Genomic DNA, 23,655 nt, shown 5'->3' with positions numbered 1-23,655 from the left:
CAAAAGCATTTTCCCAGGTTTGGTGTCTGAGTCTGTTTCATTCTCTTGTTTGCATGTATACCATAGTCATTAGTACAATTGAATTATTGAATGGCCCACACTAGTAGGCTGGGAGGCTGCTTGATTGAAATTATCTTTATAATGGAAATCAGAGAACACTTTTAACCTTGTTGGAGTACCAATGTACCATTGATTAATATATAAAGAATGGCATAATTTCCACAGTGAGCTATTTATTTCTAGACAATTTTGTGAAAGCAGTTTGGATGATATTACAGAACTTTCTTCATACCTTTGTCAGGCTGACACCAATGATCCTGATTATTTCAAAGACTTTCAATGTGTCAATGTTAATTAAATGAACACTTAAAATATAGATAGAAATGAACAGCTAAGTGGTTTTCTTAAGTGTTTGACAAAGTGTATGAAGATTCTTTTTTAATCTAGTTAATTTCAGAGAACTGATGTCATTTGATAAGGTTTTTCTCACAAGGAGCAAATACTTGCCTAAGTGGAACTAGCCAATGCTATCAAGGTCTCAGTTGCACACATATATTCAATGAGTATTTTGATATATTCTATACTGAGTACATGATAGGGATAGAGGAATGGAAGAAGCTAGCACCTGCTCTCCACAGAGTTCATAATCTAGTGAGGGATATAGTGACTCAAAGAGAGGTCAGCCTATGCAAACACTACAGCAACACGGGGTAATAGGTATTACCAAACCCTACTTAAGAAGATCAGAAAAGGTATCCTAGGGAAATTGTTCATGAATGGAAGATATTGTAGCCATTGAGATGACAAGGAAAGAGTCTCTAAGAAATAGATTGCTAAGTCTGAGAGACAACAGAATCTTAGAGCTTGGCTAGATACTGGGGACTAATAGAGGGAAGATGTCTTCCCTCCTTCCTACCTTTCTTTCCTTCCTTTCCTTTCTTTTCTTTTCTTTCTTTCTTTCTTTCTTTCTTTCTTTCTTTCTTTCTTTCTCTTTCTGATTCAGGACTCATTCATTAGCCCAGACATTTATCTTGAGCCACCCAGGTCCTGGGACCTTCCATGTACCCTGAAAAGTTATACTGTCTTTTCTTCAGCTGCTATTATGGCTGTGTTTGCCAAGCAGGCAGCACCATGGCTGGAAAGATCAGGCTGCCCGCACTGGACTTGCCTTCCTACTTATACAGGAACTTTGGAGAGTGGGAACTTGAATGTTTGATAGGGCCTAGAATAGTTATAGAAAATCAAAAGAAAAATGGAAAACCTGCTCCTTTTTCTAAATAAATCACATCTATAAAAATGTATCCTTGCTTTTAGACTGCTATTAGGGGAGTGTAGAACTAATTAAGAGAACGTTACATCATTAATAATATTCCTTCTTGAGTTTTATGAGTACTGTTTTCTTTAAAAGCTCTCATGAAACCCCTGTAGAAAAGCTAATGTGCAGCTTTTCAATGTCTTACCCTTCAAGGCCCAGGTTCTAGTTAAGCATAAATTGCCTACAAATTGCTAACTGCTAGCTTCCACAGTGAAATGTGCTTATTGTCTTGGGTCGCATTCATGATTTTAAAAATCAAGCTGTAGCTGATCCTTGGCTTTGGCAAACACTGCCAAGAAGGATGTTGATCCAGAGAGGCCACTGGACAGTTTCATAGGGCTTTAAGATACTTGGGATATGTTTGGACACACTCACTGGGTGGTAGAGGTGTACATGGGCCGCTCAGAGCAACTGAGGACCGTGTACTTACTAGACAAATGTCCTAACCCTGAGCCATGTTCCCTGCTCTGGACATGCCTTTGACTAAACACACTCATTGTCAATCACAGAGATTCATAGAATGACTTCTGGTTTACATTTGAGGGCAGTATATCCTAGGAAGTAATGAACTAGACGTCCTAAGTAAACCTACCCTTTCTAGTCCTCCTCTTTTTCTCTTCCTCCCCCATTTCCTTCCATTCCTTTTTTTCTTCCTCTCTCTTCCTCTCCCACCTGTCCCCCAAGAAAAATGCACCATTAAAAACAGATGATTGCTATTTCATTGTTTCGTCTTTAGCAACAATTACTTGTTCAGGAAGTGAAGCTGAAGGGGTCTACATTGCCCCATGGCTACTGTTTGCACGTGGGGAGAAATGGAGGCAACCCCACACTTTCCCCTTGCCTTTAGGGTAGGTTGCAGGGATCAAAGTGGAAACCCAATAAAACTTTCAGAAGCAAATAAATAGAACCTAGAAGGCGTGTTTCTCTGGGGATGGGGAGGCAACATATGTCACTTTCATGTTTTTAATCAAAAGGCCGAGGCTTCATCTAGACTGTAGTAATAAAGGGATTTGCTTTCTAGAGATTTTCATTGAAATGTCAACTGTCTTTCCTTTAACTATTTCTCATGCACTTCCCTCTGATTAGAAAACAAATAAGTACAAAGTAAAATGGCCTGAAGAAATTTCTGTAAGCTGTACTGTTTCTGAGATGAGGTAACAGTTTCAAACACTTGGTTGCCTAGGAACCACTGGAACCCAGGTTATTGGTTACAACGTTGACTTCAAGACCCTTACAAATCATTAATGTGAATAATACTATTCTTTCACCAGCAAGGAAACTGAGAAGCAGATCAAGGGAGAGAAGGTGCATGTTGAGGACAGGAATCTTGAGACAGCCATGACACGAAATATAGTAGTTGAAAGAGAGGGTATGTTAAGATTTGCCCTGTGCTTTAATGATTGTAGTGAGTTACAGGGTAGGATATAATAAACAGAAGAGATGAAAGACAGCAACTGTTTATTGAGTGTCATTTTGAGGGAGCTTCATTCTGGGCATTTCGTCTGTTCCTTCGTGTAATCCTCACCTCAGCCTCATAAGCAGAGCTGTTTTCTTCCCTGTTTAATGGATGAGATGCAGAGACCTGGAGGAATAGAGTAGCTGTCTCCCTTTGAGAAGAAGCAGGAGGACTGAGATCATACAGCAATCTTCCAGGAGCTTGAGTTACACACCTTGCTGCCTGTCAGTATTTCCAAGTTTGTAACCTCAGAGAGAATTTCAGGAGTTGAGCATGCAAGGTCTGGAGGGAGTTCCTGACAGGAAGAACACATGGCTACCTCACACCGTGTTAGTGCACAAGCTCACAGAGGTGAAAGTGTCTTCTTTGGATCGGTGATAGTTGGGAGCCAGGTGAACAACCTATGAGCATGGAGATAGAGAAGCAGGAGAGGCTGTGTTTGAACACAGATAATGAAAAGTAGGAAGGTGGAGAGATGAAGGGCATGTGGCAGCCTGCTGAGAGACCGATTGAAAAGAGGGTGGGGATTGCATATCAGGTAGATGAGTGATTAGGGAAGTGAATGAATGGGTGGTACAGCAAAAAACACTCAAGAGAATTCTTCCCAGCCTGCTTTGCTTTCTCCATGTTTGTCTGAGGGATATTTTTTATGGCATTCTCTAGCTGACTGAATACTAACTCCTTGCAGGCATTGCTTCTTTATATGTCTTTATTATCATTATTGAATTATTTGCTTTTTGAATGTTTATGATGACTCATTAATTTGGATTCCCTAGCCTGGAGTTGATATTTGAAGCAGTGCCCGGAGGGGCCTTACCCAGCGTCCTTCTGCAGAACAGTAATAACCTGAATGCTACTGTGTTCTTTTGTTACCATGCTGGCAATGTTCAAATCAAAACCATCCATTTTCTGATTCATGTATGTTATTAGCTCCAGCTGGGTGGCAAGCCATGACACAGATACTGTTTTATATATTAGTGAAACCTAGATAAGCAAACAGAGAATGAAGAGATTGCCTTTATTAGAAGAGCAATCTTTTATGATATTCCATAGCACCATACAATGAGTTTTTAATAAAGCTGAGTGGATAGAGCACTCATGTGCCTGGCCTTATTCCCCCTCTTTCGGTGCCAGATGTATGTGATTTCATGATTCTAGGAAGAGAGGTGTGCTGGTTTGTCAGTTAATCAAAACTTGCTAAAGGAAAGTCGATACAAAGGAGTCTAATCATCATCTTGTCTTTTTCCTATGACTGTTGGACTTCTGCTGCGTGGGTTGCCTGTTCTCTATGGCAGCATTAGCAAGAGTAGTACCGGTGCCCTTTTTGTAAAGGGTGAGAATCTCATTTTCTTTCTCTTCCTTGTGATAAAAGACTGGAGACCGACTCCTTGGAAAAGCTGGAAGAATATTAACAGCAGCTATGTGCAGCCAAGCGTCACTTTTCCTCCTTCTCTTCTTCAGTCATATTCACAGTAATTCATTTCTTTCTCACACTTGTCCTCCTCTGGGCCTATGTCATTGAAGCCCTGCTCTCACTCCCTATAAATTGACTCCAAAATGAAGTACTTTGATTTTCCTTCTTCAAGTGGAACAGTGGGTTTCGGGTGTTCCTAACTCAAATGGGACTGTGTCCTCAATATAACCCACGAACCCATCCTATCGGTGCCCACCAACCTTTTCTAATCAAAGACACTTGTTTGGTGCAAGGAACCCCTCCCCTGCATGATGGTATAGGAAGGATTATTTTCTTTTAACTGAAAGTAGCTTTCCTCTAGAAGAAAGGTTTGTCTAGAAATTCTCCTGGGTTATAGAGAGGCTAGATGGTTTGTGCAACTAGCTACACTGATATTATTTCTAGTTGCAGTATTCTGGCCATCATTGGAAAGCAATAGAAGACTGTATGACTTGATGGTCACATCTGCTCTGAGATCCAGCTTCCTGAGGCAATGTGTTCTCCTAAATTGCAGTCCACCTGATCTGATGGTGCCCCCCCCCCCACTTCCCTGGCATGGCCTCAATGTTGCTTATTTTACAATATTATTTTTTCATGACAAAATGTTCAGGTATGAAGCCTTTTTAAAGGTTATGATACAGAGAACTAAGTTATGTGAACATTACACACTTTTTTGTGGCTCCTGAAAAATCTACAGAGACAAAAAAAAAAATTGCAGGAGATGGGGAAAGTAACTTGAAATGGCTTCCCACTGTGTGTACTTTGTATCTGAGGGCTTCTTTGTCTTACATTTAAATCAAGGAATGATTGGAAAGCTCTTTAAAGATCCATCCCATCTCTTCACTTTTAAGTGATTATTTGATGCAATGCCATTTTCTATGACTACCGATACTGAGGTCTAGAGAGGTGGGAGCGTTCCAAAGAATGTAAACTCACACTGTAGCTCTGGTTTTAATTCTGTAGTGCAAAAAGAATAATAATTGAGTTTGTTCAAGTTTGGAGCTCTTAAGATACACTTCAGACAAAAGCATCATCATTCTTCACTAGAAATAAAAAAATGGGTCCCACTTTTTATATTAATGTTCTATTGACATATGAAGTATATATGACAGGTTCCACTACAGTGTTTTCATACATATGAATAATATATTTTGATCATGTCCACTGTCCCTATCTCTTGTACTCTTCTTAATTCCATTAATCTCTTCCTTCTCCCCAACTAGTCCGCCTCCTACTTCCTTGTGATTTTTTTGGTATACACAAATCCCAATGCGTTTCATTATGGTTGTTTTTAGGAACATAGGTGGCTGTTGATTTATGGCAGCATGTGCACTTTACCAGTAGTTATACCACTGAAGAAAATGGCTCTTCTATCCCCATCTGGAAATTCATGCATGGTAGCTGAAATTGTGCAAATATTGGGGGGGGGATTACAAGATTTCAAGATAGTATCTCATTAATAGACTGGGCAAAGAGAGAAGTCGGTCTTGGGTGTCAGGAATCATGGCTGACATTTAAAGGGCTGATCAGAAGAAGAAATTGGAGACTGCAAATAGCACCTGTAGAGGACAAGAGCTGAGATGATAGCAATGTCCAGCGTTGCTGTCATAGAGGGATATGCACGAGATGACACAGATGGAGATGCACGAGATGAGTCTCTTTGTGCTATTTCTTTCTGTTCAGAGGTCACAACGCTTCTCAATTCACCTGATTTTCTCACTCCTTTCAATCATGTTCTTTTCAAAATTTATCTCAGAAGTGGTTCTGATTATAACATTGGCTAAAACCAATCAGTGAAGGTCTATCTATAGTGGAGGGCAATCAGCAGAGACCCAAGGTATTGGTCAGTGATGATGTCTTCATTTAGATGGACGGTGGCTAATCAGTTTGGAAGTTTGAAGTTACAATCAGAACAATCTTGCAACAGCACTGCTGCTTACCAGGTGCACTGTTTCTCATACAATTTTAGGAGTGATGCAAGGTTGGATACAGTGGGGTTTTTATTATTTGCATACCAGTGGCTTATCGAAATGATCTAAGATGTATTTTAACTTTTTTCCCCCTTTAACTCATCATCTAGTACCCCTTCGCCCAACTGCATAGCTTACACACCATGGTTGCAAATGTCATCAGATTAACTTGAGGAAAAATTTGTGAAATTAAACAATGTTTTTCAGTGCTTTAGATACTGCAATACTACTAATGCCCTGCCCACACCCCCACCACATACACTAAGCTTTCACAGAATAGAGCTTGGAAGATTAATTACTGCTGCTAACAAATTAATAGAAGCAAAATAGTAACTGCGACCCTTGTGTATGGAAGGAGAAAGGATACTCTGTAGAGGATGTATTCACTTCATTTTTATGTTTTCAGCTCAGACGTTAGTCTTTCTTTCCTTCAAAGGTGGCAGGATTTCATTAACTGACTTTTCACCGAGCTGGCATGCAGCAGTGTGAACCCTATAGTGTTTTATTAGTTTTTCCACTGTGATGTGTACACTGTTCTGGCAAATATAACACAGAAAGTTATCACCTAGGTTATTTCAGAGGCTTCTACATTTCCACTCTGAAAAGCTGTAATGAACAGTTTTGACTTTTAAAGAGCTCATAACATTTATTTTGAATATTGAATTCCGTTTTCTTTAAACTGAGAATGCTTGAATTCAAGATACCTCTATAACTTAGCTTGAATGGTAATATTATTCTTAACTATTCTCTTAGCGCAAACAGAATAACCAATTATTTGTATTCCGATGTATCTATTTGTTCTTTGAGAATTTCATACAGTATATTTCGATCATATTCTTTCCCTTCCTGTAACTCTTTCAAGGTCCTCCCTACCCACCGAACTTCATGATTTTTCTGTCTCTTAATCAAAACCAATAAATTATTTGTACCTCCAAGATCAAGGGGGAGACAGTCATTGCCTCCTCCCTCCCATATTCTGATGATCAAACCTAGTTATTCATTCTAGAATAGTGGTCTGCTGCTGAGATATAGCATCCACCGCCATAACTTTGTTTCTTAATTACAATTGTAATCTATAGATGCATCTATTCCATGACAGTTTTTTTGTAAAGAAACTAAGAATGTAACCATGGATTGTCTAGAATTTGCTATGTAGACAAAGCAGGCTTTGAACTCAGAGATATCCACTTGCTTCTGCCTCCTGAGTGCTTAGATAAAAGGCATGAACCTCTCTATATAACAATGAGTTATAGATAAAACTTTTAAATAAAAGTATTATTGCAAAATAAGCTAAAAATGTATATACTTCCACACAGACAGACTGAAAATTCTATACTCCAGTGTAATTATCAAGTAATGATAGCCAGGTATATGTACACCTATAATGCCAGTACTTGTGAGGCTAAAGCAGGAGAAATAATGAATTGAAGGTCAGCATAGAACCCACAGATGATGAGGCTCCACTCCCAGGGTGTCTGATAAAACGTGTCTGAGTCTAGGCCTCCAGCTATGCATTTCACACAAGTGCTGAAGTAGCCTGCTGATGCTACTTGTTTTAGGAACACAAATTGAGTCTTTGGATGTATGTCTTGTTACTTGTATTAGACCTCACCCTAAGTCTATTAATTTGCTTCTATGTGACTAAGATTGCTAAACAATTTCTGTTTCTATTAAAGTTTAAGAAGAACACTAGAAAGTATGTATGTAAAAGAGACAACAGCAACAGCACACCAAGGCATAGTTTATGAATGTAAGAACCCCTCTGCACAGCATTAGCAACAGCTATGTATGTTCCAGACCAGCCCATCCAGGACTATGGCTCACTGAGGCAGGCTGCCAAAGATGGGTAGACTCGACTACACATGAGTTAGTACAGCTAGAAGAGGCATTAGCCTTTGGCCCATTGCTTTACTTCATCCTCATCTTGCAGGTAGGCTTGGCAGACATTGTTTTTGTCTCAATTTTAAAGATGCTGAAACTAAGAGGTTTCAAGGAAATTAAATATTTTGCCCAATGTTTTGAAATGGTCAGACAATGAGCTTTTACTAAACAACCATGTGTCCTGATTCTAAATTGTTCTCTTCACTCTAATACAGTGATATACTTCAAATTAAATTAAACTGATCTGTAGGCCTTTCAGTCCCGTTCTTCCATGACCCCCCCCCACCAAGGTCCCAATTTCAAGAGATGGCTTGTATAAAATGTTCGAGTAATGCCACCTGATTTCTTAAAATAGCTTGATTCCTAACACACTGCAAATTATTAGTAGGGAGCTTTTACTTTAATGGCCTGGCAATTAATAATGAGTCACAGTAAAATGTCTGCGGGGTAGAAAAAAAAACCCACATTGTCACTAGGTCTGTTCATTATCCTCTCTGCTCTATATCCAGATCAATCAATAGTTAATTAATAATGATGTGCTTCCTCAAGTACAAGGTTATAAATTAATTTAATGCTCATATGCATATTTTCTGTACAGAAAGTGAGTGCAAAATGCCTGTCATGCCCATCTCATTGCATAAAAATGTATGTAACGATGACACACATATAATAAGAATGGTTTCCTTAGCCAAATGTTTGTTCATTGCTGTTCATCAGTATTCATTTGAGCCACTTCCATGCAGTTTATGGAAGCAGCGCAATCACTTGAGGAGTGTGGCAGATTTAAATCAGTAATAAAAGCCCTGGGGAAATTAACAAGACAAAACATTAACCACAGACTAAACATTAACATACATTAGCATTTTTAGTATACCTGTAGAATTGTTAAGTGAGTATGGTTACTACTATTAAAAAGTTGATAATTTCAAGGTATATTTTGTTTGAAAACTTTTCAGATTTAATTAAATAAAATTGTACAACAACAAAACTCAATGTTTTATTTTAACTGGAAACTTTTAGAATTCTCACACCTAGATACAAATGAATTTCACGGGCAGTATTTGTTCAAAGTAGTCCAAAAGCACACAGTTCATTTTAATTTGCATAATCCCACAGAAAAATTTATTTTGAGTTCCTCGAGCTTCTAATGAGTCAGCCAATAAGCAGACTAAAGTTATAACACATATTTAGCAACATTTCTCAGAAAATGTTCTTTGAGAGCACAGTTACTAGATGGGGGCCAGCAGAAAAGCTATTCTGTGAATCACGACAACTGGAGATAATCTCCAGAGGCTCAAGAGTCTTCGTGGCCTCAGCTGTAACTCCGAGAGGGGAACTAGGCTGATCCCTGAGTTCCCAAACATAGCCCTCACCCCTGACAAACAGTCAGATTACCAAGAGCAGTATAATATGTCCATGGTGCAAGTATGAATTGCATCAAAGCAATATTTTACCTGGTTTTAAAACCTTTCATAAGCCGGGCGGTGGTGGTGCACAAGTTTAATCCCAGCACTGGAGTGGCAGAGGAAGTTGGGTCTCTGTGAGTTCAAGGCCAGCCTGGTCTATAAGAGCTAGTTCCAGGACAGGCTCCAGAACAATACAGAGAAACCCTGTCTCAGAAAAACAAACAAACAAACAAACAAAACAAAACCCACAGAGATCTGCCAGTCTCTGCCTCTTGAGTGCTGGGATTAAAGGCATGTGCTACCACCACCCAGCCAAATGGTAGTTATCTTGAAGGCTGAGAGAGGTAGAAAGGAAGGAAGGAGATAGATAGACTGCTTAACAGGTATAAAAACACAGAAAAAAAGTTAATTATAGAAGAGTGCCTATAATTAACAACTTATAGTACATTTTAATACAAAAATAGATAGAAAAGAGAGTTTTGGTCAAGTGAAGTCATACACCAAACAAAGGCACTTATCACAGAGTCTGATCTGAATTTGATCCTCTCCACAAACAACACTGCACACATGTGCATGGGCTCATATGTGCAGATAAATGTATAAAACATGAGGGTTTCGAATGTTTCCAGCACACAAAGACAGACATGTGAAATGATGGCTATGCTAATTGCCTGGATTTGATGCCTAGACATTGTAAACATATGCTGAAAATCAGTGTACCTCGGTGAGTATGTACAAACATGATAATTAAACAGAAAGAAGCATCATGTAGGCTCAGTCTCCTGGTGCTCAGATAATGCATTTGTTTCCTGTATACATGGATACAATATATCTAGACTCTGTTGGACAAGAATAGTGCTAAGATGGCTAGAATAACCTGCTGCCTGGAGTGTGGTCATGGGCAATGCCATCTTAGTTGTCAGGCCTTGTAACATTTGAGAGTGCTATTGCTTTTCCTGCCCTAGGTTCTGGCACATAAATAAAGGCACCATTAGGAATCATGGTTCAGAAAAAAACAAAAGGTTTTAAATTCCTAGTCTTTTGATAGAGACACCCACATATCTAATAAATTCACTCCAGCTAACCAAATTTAAAGGTGGCAGCAATCTTGACCAGGTACATTACTCAGTGGAAGGAAATTGGATTGCATTTCTTATTTAAGAGTTTCAAACTCCTGGGCAGGCTATTGATTTCTAAAACACCACTTGTGAGTCTGGCTTCTTTAGTGAGTGCAGCTGAAGAGTGTGACTAGGGTCCTGCAGAGCAGTCTGGGGCTTAGAAGCTGAAAGGCATCTTTAGGGGAAGTGCATCTTCTGTAAATTATACTTCCTGTTATTCACTAGTCTCAAAATAAGCTCATGATATCTGCTTCCAGATATGGATGTGCAGGTCAAAGTTGTGTTGAGGGGATGCTAAGTAGCCTACCTCTGACCAATGCTTTGTGTGAGAGAAGAATTAGCTTCGTGGTAGATTGCTGGAAGAAACTACAGCCTGTCTGATAAGCCATGGCATATTTCAGATAGGAGCTAGAAGTGTTGGCAAGATGCCATAGTTTGTCCCTTACCCCACACAGTGCCTTGGAAAGTCTTCTTCATAATGCCACATTCAGAACTTGGAAAGGAAGATGAGACTACTAACTGGCTACTTTGTCCTTAACCTTCCTACTTTTGCTTCAGCTGATCCACTTTCTAGTAGGATAGAATAGGGGTGACAGGGAATATTTAAGGTCGTGGTCTGATCCAATAAGAATTCACTAATACAGAAGGTTAATTTCCATGGGAAGGGTCATCTTACAGCTATGTTTTTCAACTAGGTAACATACTGTGGTAGATCTTTTAATTTGGGTATTGTATGTGGCCCATGAACCTGAATGTGATAATATTTTGAACTTGGTAAAACAGACCCTCACATTGATCTATGGTCGTGTCATAATATATAGACCCTTAAAAAAAGCAAAAATAATGTTTATTATCTGAAATTTACCTGCAGTTTAGAAAATATGAATAAACATGTATTAGCCCATGGTTGTAAAGTTACAATGTAAAGTTACTTCTGTCTGCATTACAAGCTTTGGCAGTGAATAGAACTTGTGTCCTAAGTGCAGCTAGGCAGCCCCTAGCCTAAACCACCCTACCAAACTGCCCCAGAATGGATTCAAAGACTGCTCAAGTCATGTAGCATGCCATAGGCACAGATGAAAATGTCAATATCTTGTGTTCCAAATTTAGGTGGGATATTTTCCAGGATCTTCATTCTTCCACATCAGAATAAATGACTGAGAGTGGCTATTTTGAACACAAATTGTTAAGTTCTGTCCTTTATAAGGGGGGGTTAATAATTTTGCTGCTCACTTAAGATAATTTCTAACTCAAGGCTTTATGTGGGAAGCCTGCCAAAGCTAAGGAAACTAAATGCTACGTGTGCCTTTAAATATACATAGATAACCCAGTAAGTGCTATTAGGACAACTTGAAACATCCAGAAACCAGATGACCATACAAATTCAATGGCTTATTGATAGACTTGTATTTGGTGCCTGATACTGTAATAGAAAATTCCTTCAATGCACTTAAATTAATTTGCATAGCAGTGTATAAAGCCTACTTTAAAGTGTATGAAGGTATAGAAATGACACACTTACAACTCCTGTCCTCATAAGATGTTTCCAATACTTTCCCTGAACTTTGCAGTCTATATATCCACCCGAGCTATGTTAGTTGGTGATATCTTATTGAAGACTGGTAGTTTTTCTTTCCAAAACAATATGTAAGCAAAAGAAAAGCAATCGTCGTGTTCAGAATAATGGGTTCAAAGATAATCAAGTGGGATCCACTCCCTGTTCGCTGTATGCAAGCCTCTTAACCGCCTTGAGTTCCAGCTCCTTCATCTATAGAGGTGATAGTATTTAACATGGTGTCTGCCCCAAGAAGCCACATAATAAAGTTACTATTCACACTTATTTATATGTATATCTATGTGGAAGTTGTTTTAGTCATTAGTCTGAAAATAATTTACCCAGAGAAATAAATTAGAATGGACTAAACAAGCAAGCTGGTATGGATTTTTTTTTTTTTAAAGCTTTACCATGTAGGTGTGAAAGAGGTGTCCGATGAATGTTTCTGAACGGATTGGTGAGAAGTAGTAGAAAGGAGGGAGGAAATCCTGCTGCCTTTAGTGCCTGTACACTTCTCAGATCCTGCAATGATTTAGTTGTTTCACAGCTGATGACACTGACTATAGACTGGTGGATATGCTTCTTTCCCTCGGGCCTTTCTTAAGGAAATGTCAGATGAGCAACTGCACTGACAATTTTTCAAAACACTTTAACTTGAGTCTAGTAAGGATGCGCTTATGAACAAGGTGCACTCTGTGTACGGAAGGCTGCTCTTCTATCAAGAGGCTACTCAGCACCACCTCTCCAAGCACCTCCGTCTCCTATAGCAATTGCCTTTTGGGAACTTCAGCATACATACAAACCGCAAGTGCCACTGAAAGGTATCAGTAGAGTGAGGCCTGTGTAGAGAGGCCTCTCCAGTGTTTTCGCTTTCATCTTACGAATCTGAGTGGACTGTACTCAGGATGGGTACAGAACTTCTCATCCGCCCTCTGCCTTCCCCTCTACTTCTACCCTCTAGCAAGCCTTATTACCTGTTTTCACTCTATTAAGGACTCTGTTCTGCTATTTGAAAGGAAAGTGTGGGAAGAAATTGCAGTGCATCTCAAATCTGTTTCTGCCATCGTAACTGTGGAAGCATTGTACTATTATTATACATTTTTTTTTTCAGATTGGCAAGTTGTGTGCCCACTCCCAGCAACGCCAGTATAGATCTGCTTATTATCCTGAAGATCTGTTTATTGACAAGAAGGTATTAAAAGTTGCCCATGTCGAACATGAAGAAACCTTATCCAGCCGAAGAAGGTGAGAGAATTTTCCCCTCCATTTCAGCATACAATTAGCCATTGTGTTTTCAGGCCAAAAATCACTGGAGTAAATTTTCTCACATACATGTCATTTAGTTCTTCTGAGTAGAACACTTAATTAAAATCTACAATTTGCCTGTGTTAAGGAAAAATAATAGTACAACTAAGCCATATTTAAGTGTAAACTTTCCAGGTATAAATATCTAGTTCAGCCACACAGGGTAAAATGAACTTCCCTATTCTGCTTACAAGGAGATCTTAAGATTTCAATAATCTGGCTTACAGTTATTCTCATCTTTATAAAAGGGACTTTGTATAGCAAGACACTCTCAACGTGCTCACATGACATATTTTACACAAAACTAACTATATGCTTCATAGCTTTTTGCTTGTTCTTTGACACAGAGTTTCTCTGTGTAACAGCCCTAGTTGTCTTGGAACTCACCATGCAGATCAGGTTGGCTTTGAACTCACAGAGATCTGCCTGCCTCTGCCTCCTGAATGCTGAGATTAAAGGCATGAGCCACCACCGCCTGGCTTATAGTTCTTAAAAAAAAAAAAAAACAGTCAGAAGCCAAAATACAGGTTCTAATTCTCTTTATTCCCATCCAACCCCTAGCCCTACTCAGGTCCCCTCCAACCCTATTCTAGCATCTGGGTTATAATTAAGAGGTAGACCGCTTCTGAGAAGTCCAACACAAATCTTAAGAGAACTGCGTTACCCAAAGAATTACAAATGTAGCCAAAACAACTCAAAAATAGTCAGACACTAATCTTTTGTTTTCTTTTTGTTGTTCTTGTTGAATTTTAGGAAGTTTTGAGATATTTGGCCTACAGGTAGAAAGTTAATATGAGTGACATCTTAGATATGGGCTATTTTTTGTTTTGTTTTGGTTTTTGACATGGAGTCTTTCTGTATATTGCTGCCCTGGAACTCACTATGTAGATCAGACTGGCCTCAAACTCACAGAAATTCACCTGCTTCTGCCCCTTGAGTGCTGGGATTAAAAGCTCGGGCCAGTGTGCACAGATGTCTAGCAATTGTGGGTTTGTTTGTTTTTTTTTTTTTTTTTTTTTTTTTTTTTTTGTCTTCATTGTTGTCACTTGTTTTCACTTGAGGAATTCACTTCAGTCTGTGCAGGGCATCGATGTTTTATTAGTAAAAATATTCCCATAGTTGAATGAGTGGGTTGTATATGCATGTGTCTGTCATTATTCAGCTCAACAGTAATTTATCGTATACCTGGTAGGGCTACAGCATGTGCTGGACAGTGAAAACACAGTCTCTCGGTCAATCTGGTGGCAATAGACTTAACTACAAGCAGAAGCTACCGAATTTCAGAGTACAGAGGCAGTTTACAGAAAGACAGACCCTCCACTGAGCGGAACTTCAGGAAAGGCTATGCAGAAGTAATGTGATTTGCAACAGTCACATCTAGAGCTTTCTTAAAATAAACAGCAAACCAACCCTATCTTCAAATTGCCCTGTTGCTATGCACAATATTTTATGTATCGTTAAAGGTTAAAAATTAAAAAATGAAATTTACTTGCCAATTATTTATAAGTGGGAGGTTTATGGAAGCCCCTGCTGCATTACTTCTATTTTGGCCTCTGTGTGACCTATTCCCGTTCACTTTCCCGGGGATAACTGTTGGTCTGCATCCTGATTTTCCAGGGAAAGAAGTTGATGAAGAAGGTGTTTCCCTCTGGGAACTCAGATATGATATTTTGTTTGGAGACATTTTTTGAACCTGTAGGCAACTTCCAAATAGATGAAATGACAGTAAGAGAAAATGACTAAAGCTGTAGATATGAATTAATGGCAGGATTCTTTAGGGTGAATGTTATTGGAAGGATTTCTTTTGAAAGAATGTTAGTACTTTTACACATTTCTCATATTACAGCATTTCACCCTCTCAAGAAAAGTGGATATGTGTATCTATCAGGTTCAACACCCATGCCCAAGATCTATCAATGGTTAAAAACAAAAACTGGAAAGGAACACTGTTGTAATACTCAATGTAGTACTCAGCTTGCAAGCAAGCTGTCTTAGTTTGACAGTAAATTGAAAAGCCCTTTGCTTTATTAAAGTAACAGCACACAAAGAAACACAGGATTCCTTTGGAAACATTCAGAAATCATCTGTTTGTTTTGTCTGCCCCCAACTGGGTACTTTGCAACATACAACTAGTTTTAGGAATAGCTTGGCTCATCTTAAAAGCAATTTTATACTTGACCGGTGGTCTGTGTATGGGATTCATGTTTTCTTTAAGGAATACATGTTGAAAATGTCTGTTGTGAAATTTAGAACACTGACCGCAAAATGCCATGCACTCAGATTACATCAAAACCGAAGCCATCACAGTCCTTTCTATCTCTGATGTTTTTTAAAGCACATTTGGGTTGTCAGTCTCTCTCTGTTTTGCTCTTCTGAGTTTCTCCATCACTTCTCTTGTAATACTGTATGCCTGGACCTTTTCATATCCTAGATACTGTTTTGGCAGAACACATGAATAATTCCTTTCCCTTTTCAAATCCAAGCTTCTGCCCCAACCTGGGATAAAGTTATAGTCCTTCCACCTAGTGGTGCACCCTCTAAATATTACAGCTTCCTGCTTCCTGTAATTCCCCGATTTAGTCTGGAGGGGCAATGGATTAGCTAACACTAGTAAGTCCCATTTAAAAAAAAAAGTACAAGATGATCTTTCCCTGATCCAAAATCAAGGCTAATTGTTGCCTCCTCTCAGGTCACCACTCTTTAAGTTTTGCTAGGTATCTTTCAGCCTCTGATAGTAGCAACAAAATATATCTTGACTGTGTCTGTCAGTAAACAAGTTTCAGGTCTGGTAGATCTTATCTAACCCCCACATAGGACTTTACAATCAAGGGTTGCCAAACCTATCTATATGCTCAGCCTTGTGTAAGATGTAGGTTCTGGTCAGGTGGTGGTGGCAACACACACCTTTAGTTCCAGCACTCAGGAGGCAGAGGCAGGAGGAGCTCTGAGAATTTGTGGGGGGCAACCTGGTCTACAGAGCTAGTTCCAGGACAGCCAGGGCTACACAGAAAAACCCTGTCTCAAAAAAACCAAAAGAAAAAAAAAGATGTAGGTTCTTATGAGAAGAGGACCCCTACCCAGGTCAGTCAAGGAGACAAACATATAAATAAATAAATAATATCTTACATTGAATTTGAGTTCCCCAAAAGAGCTATTTACAAAAAGTGGCAATATCATAGATGGAAAACTTAGCAGCCTTCCTGGGAGTATCAAGACAGGCTACTTGGATTAGGGAGCTTTTGAACTCAGCCTAAGTGGTGAGCAGGAAATCAACAGTGAGAAAGGGTAGTGTTCCAAACAAAAATGGATGGGAAGAGAGGAAGGTTGCTAGTGTCTGGATTGGCTGAAACTGCTAGAATTAGACATGATCTCTCATCACTCCAATTTGAGTTAGTGTGGTTGTTGTACTTTTCTGTCTTTTCAAATTGAAACAAAACAAAACAATGAGCCCCTATTTCTTTACGTTAAGTAAAGGGGAACTTTAATAATAATTGAAAAGTTCAGGATCTGCAGTCAGGCATGACAGGCAGTGTTCCACCTGCAGTGGTTTCCAATTAGCACTGCTTTGATGTCTGCCCAAGGAGATCAATGTGAGAAAGTGAAGGCAGTGCCTCCTCCACATCTGAAAATGGGGATGCCCTCTCTGGAATGATGATGACTGTTTGGGAAAATCACATGCATCCAGCTCCAATACTTCCAAATGACTCATGCAAAGGAACCCCATCCTTTAGTTATTGTGTGGTAAATAAGAATCTGGGAAATGATAGTCTGATGGATATTTATTCCGGGGGAAATCACTCACACCAGAAACAGATGACTGCTGCAGGTTCCCGTCCCAAGGATGCCTTTGGATGCTCTCTGTCTCCGACCAGGAAGCAACAGAGAAAGCTGGAGTCCAGGACCCCAGACCTAGTTACCCCCTGGTCACGCCCACACCTGTCCCCAATGGGCATGGACAGTGCAACAGACTGGGGTGGACATCTCACTACATTTAGTTCCCCATTTCATCCATTAAATGTACACTTCTATGAAAGGACCCTTTCCCAAGCAGACTGTCATAAGCAAATGTTGGGTTTGTCACACATGAGAGCCAGAAACTGCACCCTTTCTATGTCAAATATATATGATAAGGTATGTTTAGAATCAAAGAACATTCCTTTCAAGTCTAACTATTTCTCCAGTCACAAGTTACCTTAGTTCACAGGTAGAGATTCTTTTGCTGTCTGTCATACAGTACCAACATAAAGACAAAAATCCGAGAAATTAGCATGCCACCTAGTTTCAACTGTCTTTCTTTAAAAGGAAAACCAGAAATATTTAGCTTGCTGTCTTCTAGAATTATATGCATGGGAATGCTATAATGCCTTATTTAAGAAAGCATAAGAAATAAAAGTTGCCTAGCTTCCCTGGAGGAGAGATGACAGGAAAAGACAAAGAAGAGGAGAAATGGGAGAGGCACAGCTCTCTCCATAGGAGGTAAACTACTCCTGTCACACTCTGCTGCCATGGTGTCATAGGACATTATCACCTGTTGTCACTGTCCTTTGAAGACTCATTGACTCTTCAACAATTTACAGTCTTTTTTCTGCCTTCAAAAGAAGTATGCCTGCATTTATTTTCAAGAGTCAAAGTTTTTCTTGGAAACCGAGAATTATTTCCCCATGGTAATTCAGAAGATTTTGCATTAAGTAATGACCCTGTACTCTAACTGTTTCCCTTGGGGCTCTGAGGGATTGGCCAGTGTACTGTTGGTGCTGCAGACCCAGTCTTAGTTATCGGAAGGTCAGATAACCTTTTGTCCCACAAGGCTGAAAGTTTCTTGAAGAGTCACATGTTTTTGTGGTACAGGGCCTTGCACATTCTAGGCAGGTGCTCTGCCACCAAACCATGTTCCCAGCTACTATTTCATTATTCTGGGATCCCAACAGAAACACATATGTCTTAATTCTACTCGGAATCAAAATAATATACCCTGAGAACAAGAAAGAACCTATTAATAAAACCTACCAAGACCAGAAGGTAGTATACCCAAAATCAACACATTATCCCTGCCTAGTGGGTCTATGAATGGGTCATTGTCTACTCCTCCTCATCTACATTCTAAATTACTCATGGCAAACATGTCTTTCTTTTACAATGATAAAGTCAAAAGACTTTACTTTAAAAGATGAAGGAGGAGATGGACAGAGCTAAAGTTGAAGCTCTTGCCTGTAATCTTAGCTACTAAGTAAATGAAGGCAGCAAGATCACAAGTTTAGGATCTGCCTAGAGAACTTAGTGAGACTGTCTCAAAAAAGTCAAAAGGGAGCTAGACATGTAGCTCAATGGTAGAACACTTGCAGTCTCCAGTGCCCAACCTAAAATTCTAATTCTGGAGTGCACTTGTTTGTACTTATCAATACCCATCACAAAAGATGGCGAATCTTTATCATGTTAATCAAATGTGTTATCTGGAAGTTGAATTTTAAAAATTGTATCCTGCACACAGAAATTCATATAGAATATAATATATTTCATATGTAACATATTTTATCCTTCAGATTCATGGTAATGGGAGAATTGGCCATAACTTCATAATGTAAGTCATGGCCAATTATTTGTGTGGATAGTTTATGTGGTAAACACCTGACATGCATTGTCTTATGGTATCATCTTAACAACCTCATGTTGTAGATGCTATCGATACTTTCACTTTATGACCAAGGAAATCAAAACTCAGCTGACTTTGGAATCTGCCTAAAGGTTGCAATGTTGGGTTAGGTGAAAGTGCGCTAGCGTATAAAATTCAGCCGAGTCAGACTCCAGAACCAGAGTTCTCATCCACTACTCACAGCACACTTGAAGGGGCTGTTCTGAGAATTCAACCACAATGATAACACGATTGCTGAATAAAATTGTGTTCTAGGTTGACAGTGACTAATTCCAAAGTTTAAAACAAAACAAAACAAGAAAAAAAAAAACCTGAGTCTCATATGCCCATCCTTGTTGAAGGAGGCAGTGAATGCTATAGGAAGCAGCATGCTTTTGTTTCTCTTAGTTTCAAAACATTTCCCTTAGTTCTAGAATGTGATGGCTGCATTATATTATCTGCATTCTTTGCAAGTTCCCTAGACTTTTTTTTTACCTTTCCAGGAAATATTCTACTGCACTGAAGCAGGTGGTCTTAGGTTTATTTCAGTCCTCGTCCCTTTGACTTTAGGTTCAACCTCATTTGGTTCTTTCTCAACTTGTCAGTTATTTTTATGACCAGCTAAGAAAGCTTCGGGGTTTAAAGGCAGGGGAAAATGTAGGTTCCCTTTCTTTTCAACTTCTAGCGATATCAAAATGGAAGGCCTCCGTATGGGCTCCATTCTTCTTGCCCTGTTCCATGTTCATGAGTGTGTATGTAGACGTAGGAGGAAGCCTAAGGGAAAGAAACTCTTTCATTAAAAAGAAGGCCATCATTTCCCCTAAACTAATGCCCACATTCCATTTCCTTGTGGAGTAGGGGGAATTACTCAGCCCCAGCCCTTAGTCTTTCAGCTTCCACTCTTGGGAACTGGATTATTACCTTGTAAAACAGAAGATCTCTCCTATTAGCCGTTAATTGAACCCATCTTTCTCCTCTTGAGAAACCGTAATGTTGACTTTTATTTTCAGAGCTCTGTCTTGAGTCTCTTCTCTTTGGAGATTGACGGTGCTCAAATGCCAGGCGTAGGCTGGGAGGTGAGCATGGACATGGACACAGCAGGAAGCAAGTATTGGAGTAGTGGGCATTATATATGTCTCAATAACCTTTTCTGGTTGTTCTGTCCATCACCCTGGCTTTCCTGTGACCTAAGCTTCTGTAAACATGTACTGAAAACTATTTCTTCTGAAAACACACACACACACACACACACACACACACACACACACACACACACACACTGAAATAATGGCATGAACTGCAATATCTTTTCCACCAGCCTTCCAGTCCCAGCTGGATCTGAGAATACCTCCTAGAAGGCATTGCTGAGCTCATGACTTCCACTACCATTCAAATAGCAGTCACACTGTGGTTTCTCCAAAGATGAGTGTATCAGGACACTCCATTCTTAGCCTGCAGACACTGTTGAGTAATTGCTTCCCTGCTAGAACATTCCCTGACCAGTATAGGATGTGAAGAGCAATGAAAATAAAGTATACTTTGAAAATAAAGTATATTTTATTTTTCTTTATTATTGGACATGTATTATAGGAATATTTAAGTGTTTCATAAACATATTCGTTTATCCAATCTGATAACTTAACATTGTATATGCATGTATAACTGAAACAAGATAATAAGCAAAAAAGTCTTACAAGATAATAAGCAAAAAAGTCTTTCTATAAATTTATATCTGTGTGTTTATACACATTTGCATATTTGATATGCTCTTTTATCATAAACAGCATGGAAATGAAAGCAAGTAAATAATAATATATACTACTACAGCCATCTCCCCTTTGCTCCGCCTCATAGGAAAAACATACAAAGAACAAAGCAACCTTCCCCCTCTTAGCAGATGTGAGTGAGTCTCTCTGACTGTATAATCAAGAGAATTTCATAGAGCTTATAGTATTCTAAGCACCCCACCATTTGGATCTGCAGCCATTATCCGAAGCCTATATGGAAAGGGGCCATCTCTAGGGTAATAGCATTGTAAATTACAATCAATGCACTCAATTACACTCAGAAACCAAAGAGATATGTAGTATTCCAGTGTGCTTTGTAATCAGCACCTTTGAGAATGTAGGTAACGGCATTCTGGAGAAAAAAGGGGGGGAGCTGCTGAACATGTGAGAAAAATGGATGTTGGAATTAAATCATTGTCCTGATAGGTATAGCACCGTCTATGGAAGGCAACCTTCTCCCACCCCAGTGTAATTCTATTGATTTTTTTTAAATGCTAAATTGTGTCCTTGTAGCTAAGAATGTTTTTAAAAAAATCATTTATTGCTCTAATCAGCCTGGCAGAGCTTTTATGTCATGCTGATAAGGAAATTAAACTGTCCTCATACTGCGCTTACTTGCCTCTGATGCACAGATGTTTTATTTTCCTTTCAGGGAACTGATTCAGAAGTTGAAGTCTTTCATCAACTTCTACAGTGCTCTGCCTGGCTACATCTGCAGCCATAGCCCCGTGGCCGAAAACGATACCCTGTGCTGGAACGGACAAGAACTTGTGGAGAGGTAATCTTTTGTGAAAGTTCGTTATAGCAACATTTCAGGACCAGGCATCATATCTGAAGATTGAGTAAATTCCCTTCCTTCATTAATTTCATAAGAAAAAAGTTCTCCACAAAACATACCTGTATGCACTTATGATGACCCAAATGTTATGTATAACTGGTAGCTTTCAGAAAATTTGCTAGCTGTGAAGCCCATGCAGAACTACATATTCAGGCATATTTCACAAAGTATAAAGCATATGGTGAATTCTTTTGTCTTTGATTTCTTCCAACTTGTCACTATGTGGACCATCATTTGTTCTATTTGAAACAATCATATTCATGCTAACTGCACTCCATTATTGAGAGTTAACTGTGCATTAAACACCATGCTAAGTAATTTGTATATACTTACTCTCTTTCTTTGCAACAATCATATGAAATGAATACTAAAGATGACGAAAAGAAGGGGGATGGAAAGTGGAGTACTATTTCCCTGAACAAGTTTCCTGAAATGTTTGCTCATTTGAGAATTTTTAGTGCAACACATTCTAACTGTCACATCAATGGTTATGAAGAATTTGCTTGTTACTGGCCAAAAAAAGAATATGTTCATTTATTTTGCAAATATTTATGAATCATCTTGTTAAGGGACAGGCATGTTGAGTTGAACAAAACTGACAAGTGTCCCTGTCCTTGTAGTGTTTTGTTCTAGCAGACTAATGGTTCTTAATCTCCATTGCAGTGCACAAAGAGAGCTTGGAAATATAGGGTGACGTCAACAGGGTAGAATGCTTGGGAGCCTATAACATGTTTTTAAAGATGTGCGAGTGTTGTAAGCATAACAAAGGAGAGTATAGAAGAGACTTGACACAGCATTCTGAGTCTTTTCATGAACTAGTTGCTTAGCTTATGGAAAGTGGTCTATTCTCTCTAGACCAGTGGTCCCCACCACATTCGATATTTACATTACGATTCATAACAGTAGCAAAACTACAGTTATGAAGTAGCAGTGAAAACAATTTTATCTTTGTGAGTCACCACAACGTGAGGAATTGTATTAAAGGGTAGCAGCTTTAGGAAGGGTGAGAACCATTTGTCTTTGTGTATCTTTCTTTTTCAGTCCTTTATACCCTCAGCATTCATATTTTTCTTTGTTTTTGTTTATTTTAAAATTTTTGAGAACTTTATGTATCACTCCTGTTTCCCTCCTCTTCCACCATCTCCTCCTGTGTCCCTCTTCCACTCCCCAATTTTTTATTTCTTTGATTATTTGGTTTCGATTTTTTTAATTTTGGATTAAAATGGATGGATATTTTTGCCTGCATGTCTATGTACCACATATATGCCTGGTACCTGCAGAAGCAAGAAGAGGCAATCAGATCTCCTGGAACTGGAGTTGCAGATGATTGTGAGCTGCTGTGTGGGTCCTTTGCAAGAACAGCAAGTTCTCTTAACCACTGAGCCACCCCCCCCAGCCCCTTCTTTAATTACTATTGTTACACACAGAGAGAGGGGGTAAGGAAAGGAGGAAGAGAGAGAAAGAGAGAGTAGGGGGAGAGATTCATATACTGTTTGTTAACCTGATCTGGTGCAACAGACCTATGATTAGAGATAATCTGGATGTTGAGGCAGAAGGTTCAAAGTTAAAGACCTGCCTGAGTTTCAGAGATACTACATGTTAGGTATAAAGCTAGATGCTATGGATGCAAGGCACATGAATAGAATTTGCAATATAATATAATATAATAGACAGAGGACTATTCTGGAGTCAAGTGAGCTTGTGTTTGTATCTTAGTTCTTTGTCTTGCCTTGGGAGAGTCACTTAACACAGAAAGTCTCCAGGTCTTTTTCTGTAAGAAAAGGACATTTTACAAGGTTGCTTTGACTCTTAAGTAAGGTCAGATATAGAAGTCTGGTACATACTGGAATCTCAATTCATGTCACATCTCTTTTTGTCTTCCTTTCCTCTCTAACTCTTTTCTTCACAATACAAGATAAAATACATGCCCCCAAACAGCTTG

The 23,655-nt window shown here is 39.1% G+C and overlaps 1 protein-coding gene across 1 annotated transcript in view; it reads left to right on the top strand.

The window, feature by feature from the left end:
• Positions 1 to 23,655, top strand: part of Gpc3 (glypican 3) — a 341,329-nt gene that overhangs the window by 211,678 nt on the left and 105,996 nt on the right. Inside the window, exons 4-5 of the mRNA XM_051178590.1 lie at positions 13,266 to 13,399; positions 21,528 to 21,653. Of these exons, the coding sequence (XP_051034547.1) occupies positions 13,266 to 13,399; positions 21,528 to 21,653 (260 nt within the window). The remainder of the gene's footprint in view (positions 1 to 13,265; positions 13,400 to 21,527; positions 21,654 to 23,655) is intronic.

This window comes from Phodopus roborovskii, unplaced genomic scaffold (assembly GCF_943737965.1).
Source record: "Phodopus roborovskii unplaced genomic scaffold, PHOROB, whole genome shotgun sequence".
Taxonomy (NCBI): Eukaryota; Metazoa; Chordata; class Mammalia; order Rodentia; family Cricetidae; genus Phodopus; species Phodopus roborovskii.
The sequence above is the reverse complement of the archived record's forward strand: the minus strand, read 5'-3'. Positions and strand labels throughout refer to the sequence as shown.